This window comes from Helianthus annuus, chromosome 11, assembly GCF_002127325.2.
Source record: "Helianthus annuus cultivar XRQ/B chromosome 11, HanXRQr2.0-SUNRISE, whole genome shotgun sequence".
NCBI lineage: Eukaryota > Viridiplantae > Streptophyta > Magnoliopsida > Asterales > Asteraceae > Helianthus > Helianthus annuus.
In genome coordinates, this window is record NC_035443.2 from 146,537,787 (window position 1) to 146,541,897 (window position 4,111).

The following is a 4,111-nucleotide window of genomic DNA, read 5'->3' on the forward strand; positions in this document are numbered from 1 at the left end:
TTTGAATGCGTTGTAATCGGTTTGGCCGGTGGTCCCCGTTTTGAGGTCCATTTTCGGCGTGTGTTTTTTATGAAGTTTTCTTTTCAAAAAAAAAAAATAAATTTGAGGATACCTTCCATGAATACACTTGGTTTCTATATTATAGCAGATAGATAGATTATTATATATAGTAAGTATAGATAGATTAATATTCATTAATAGTTAATAGTCATCATTGAAACAAATTCAAATTACATATCTAAAATATCTCATTGAAACAATTTATTTTTAAACCGACATAATAAATCATATATAAAAATAAAAATAAATCCCGAAACAATAACACTTTCATGTTCACATCACAAACCATCACGTATCAAACGCACTGCCGTCTCCGCCGTTAATTCTGACCACCACCACCACCACCACCACCACCGTCGTAAACCACCGTTTAACAACACCGGTAAGTGGCAAACCTTCTCATCTCCTATTCATTCATATTATTCATATCCTCTGGACCTCTTCATACTTATTATTGACCCCCAATTTTAAAAACTAGGGTTTCATCATCCCCAATCATTATCCACTCAATTCACGCATTCAACGATCATGCAAGCACCAGTAGCACCTAAAAACCGCTTAGAATTCCTCAACACACGCCCTCCACCCAATTACGTAGCCGGATTAGGCCGTGGAGCCACCGGTTTCACCACCCGGTCCGATATCGGTCCGGCGCGTGCAGCACCGGACCTCCCAGACCGTTCTGCGGGTGCCGGGGCACCCGCGGGAACCTCCGGTGTTGGCCGGGGCCGAGGCAAGGATGAGGAAGAGGAAGAAGAGGCTGAGGATAAAGGATATGATGAGAATCAAAAGTTTGATGAATTTGAAGGGAATGATGTCGGATTGTTCGCTTCGGCTGAGTACGATGAGGAGGATAAAGAGGCTGATGCTGTGTGGGATGAGATTGATAAGCGGATGGATTCGCGACGGAAGGATAGGCGCGAGGCGAGGTTGAAGGAGGAGATTGAGAAGTATCGGGCGTCGAATCCGAAGATTACGGAACAGTTTGCTGATTTGAAGCGGAAGTTGGTTACATTGTCGGCTGCGGAGTGGGATAGTATACCGGAGATTGGGGATTATTCGTTGCGAAACAAGAAGAAGCGGTTCGAGAGTTTTGTGCCTGTGCCAGATACGTTACTGGAGAAGGCGAGGCAGGAGAAGGAACATGTTACCGCGTTGGATCCGAAGAGTCGGGCGGTTGGTGGGACGGAGACGCCGTGGGCGCAAACGCCGGATTTGACTGCGGTTGGGGAAGGTAGAGGGACGGTTTTGTCGTTGAAGTTGGATAGGCTGTCCGATTCGGTTTCGGGTCTGACTGTTGTTGACCCGAAAGGGTACTTGACTGATTTGAAGAGTATGAAAATTACTAGTGATGCGGAGATTTCGGATATTAAAAAGGCGAGACTGTTGTTGAAGTCGGTGATTCAAACGAATCCGAAGCATCCGCCAGGGTGGATTGCGGCTGCGAGGTTGGAGGAAGTTGCGGGGAAGATTCCGACAGCGAGGGAGTTGATAAAAAGAGGGTGTGAGGAATGTCCGAAGAACGAGGATGTGTGGATTGAGGCGTGTCGGTTAGCGAATCCAGATGAGGCAAAGGCTGTGATTGCTAGGGGTGTTAAAGCGATTCCTAATTCGGTTAAACTTTGGATGCACGCTGCGAAACTGGAACACGATGATGCTAATAAAAGTCGGGTGTTGAGGAAGGGTCTTGAAAATATTCCGGATTCCGTAAGGCTGTGGAAAGCGGTTGTGGAACTTGCTAACGAAGATGACGCGAAGCTTTTGCTTCAGCGAGCAGTGGAGTGTTGCCCGTTGCATGTGGAATTGTGGCTTGCGTTAGCTAGGCTGGAGAAGTACGATGCAGCGAAAAAGGTACTGAATAAGGCGAGAGAGAAGCTTCCGAAAGAACCCGCGATTTGGATCACTGCAGCAAAGTTGGAAGAGGCTTTTGGAAACACGTCGATGGTTGGGAAGATTATAGAAAGGGGTATTCGGGCTTTACAGAGAGAAGGGGTCGAGATTGATCGGGAGGCGTGGATGAAGGAGGCCGAAGCTGCTGAACGGGCTGGTTCAGTGGCAACGTGTAATGCGATTATTAGTAATACTATCGGGATTGGGGTTGAAGATGAGGATCGTAAGGCGACTTGGGTTGCTGACGCGGAAGAATGTAAGAAACGGGGCTCGATCGAAACCGCTAGAGCGATTTACAGCTGTGCGATTGCTGCGTTTAAATCGAAGAAGAGCGTATGGCTTAAAGCAGCTCAACTCGAGAAGGCTCACGGCACTCGTGAGTCGCTTGATGCTTTACTTCGTAAAGCGGTTACTTACACGCCTCAAGCTGAGGTCTTATGGTTAATGGGTGCGAAAGAGAAGTGGCTCGCTGGCGATGTGCCGGCAGCACGACACATTCTTCAGGAAGCTTATGCTGCGATTCCGAAGTCTGAAGAAATTTGGCTTGCTGCGTTTAAGCTTGAGTTTGAGAACAACGAGCCGGAACGAGCCCGAATGCTTCTTGCTAAAGCACGGGAACGGGGAGGAACCGAGAGAGTATGGATGAAGTCTGCTATTGTCGAGAGAGAACTCGGGAACAGTTCGGAAGAACGGAGGCTTCTTGACGAAGGGTTGAAATTATTTCCGTCGTTTTTCAAGCTATGGTTAATGCTCGGTCAGCTCGAGGAACGGCTCGGTAATTTACCGCAAGCGAAAGAAGCGTACGAGTTGGGTTTAAAGCAGTGTCCGAATTCAACTCCTCTTTGGCTCTCTCTTGCTAATCTCGAGGAGAGAATGAGCGGGCTGAGTAAAGTTCGGGCCGTGCTCACAATGGCTAGAAAACGGAACCCGCATTTCCCTGAATTATGGCTGGCTGCGATCAGAGCCGAGTCACGACACGGTTCGAAAAAAGAAGCCGATATCTTAATGGCGAAGGCGTTACAGGAATGCCCGAATAGTGGTATATTATGGGCTGCTGCAATCGAAATGGCTCCACGACCGCAAAGGAAAACCAAGAGTTCGGATGCTTACAAGAAATGTGAACACGATCCACATGTAATAGCTGCGATTGGGAAGCTATTTTGGCATGACAGGAAGGTGGATAAAGCGCGCACTTGGCTTAACCGAGCGGTTACTCTTGCACCCGATGTTGGCGACTTTTGGGCTTTGCTTTATAAGTTTGAACTGCAGCATGGAACCGAGGACCAGCAGAAGGAAGTCATGAGGAAGTGTATTGCCGCGGAACCAAAACATGGTGAAAGGTGGCAGCCGATATCGAAGGCGGTTGAGAATTCCCATCAGCCGGTTGAAGCGATTTTGAAGAAGCTAGTTGTTGCCCTTGGAAAGGAAGAGAAAGCTGCTGAGGATAACAAACACCAGTAATGTTTTGACTTTTTTCAGTTGGTTAGTCTGTTCTGTTGACTTTACAGGTATTACTTTTATATTTACAATGTTACTGTATTGTTTACTTTCCAGTATGTTCTTATCCATAGATTCGTATGATATCATGTTCTTATCCATAGATTCATATAATTCGGCGTATTGTTACAATGTTACTGTTTGCTATCTTTTTCTGTTTTTCTTTGATAAATTATGCTATCTTTTTCTGATTTTCGTTGAATTTTTTATGATTCATACAACTGTTGCCTTTGGGGTTTGACCAGTTTGCTCTTGTGGGAATGGAGATGATGATGATTAACTAATTATGTTGCTGCTGCTGTTCCATTATTTTAGGCAATTCAGCCTATATGTATTTGATACATGCAAAAGTTGCAGCCATGGCGGATTTCGACAATCATCTCCCGAGCGGCGAAGTGACGTCATCGTGCTTCCTAGGTGCCGGTGTTGCTCTGGCGCCGATCAAGCTGTTGTCGAAATCCGCCATGGCTGCAACCGTTGCATGTATCAAATACATATAGGCTGAATTGCCTAAAATAATGGAACAGTAGCAGCAACATAATTAGTTAATCATCATCATCATCTCCATTCCCAAAAAAAGAAAAGCAAAACAAAAAATCCGAGAATCGAACCGTATCCGTAATCAGTGAAAACAAATCCGAATTGCGAACTCTTCAGTTCAATT

General features: G+C 45.9%; 1 protein-coding gene across 1 annotated transcript; it reads left to right on the forward strand.

Annotated features, from left to right (window-relative positions):
* Window positions 1–326: 326 nt before the first annotated feature.
* LOC110890756 (protein STABILIZED1) lies at window positions 327–3,594 on the forward strand. Its single transcript, XM_022138382.2, has 2 exons — window positions 327–442; window positions 539–3,594. The coding sequence occupies exon 2, from the start codon at window positions 589–591 to the stop codon at window positions 3,409–3,411; it is 2,823 nt and encodes a 940-aa protein (XP_021994074.1). The 5' UTR covers window positions 327–442; window positions 539–588; the 3' UTR covers window positions 3,412–3,594.
* The last annotated feature ends 517 nt before the right edge of the window (window positions 3,595–4,111 follow it).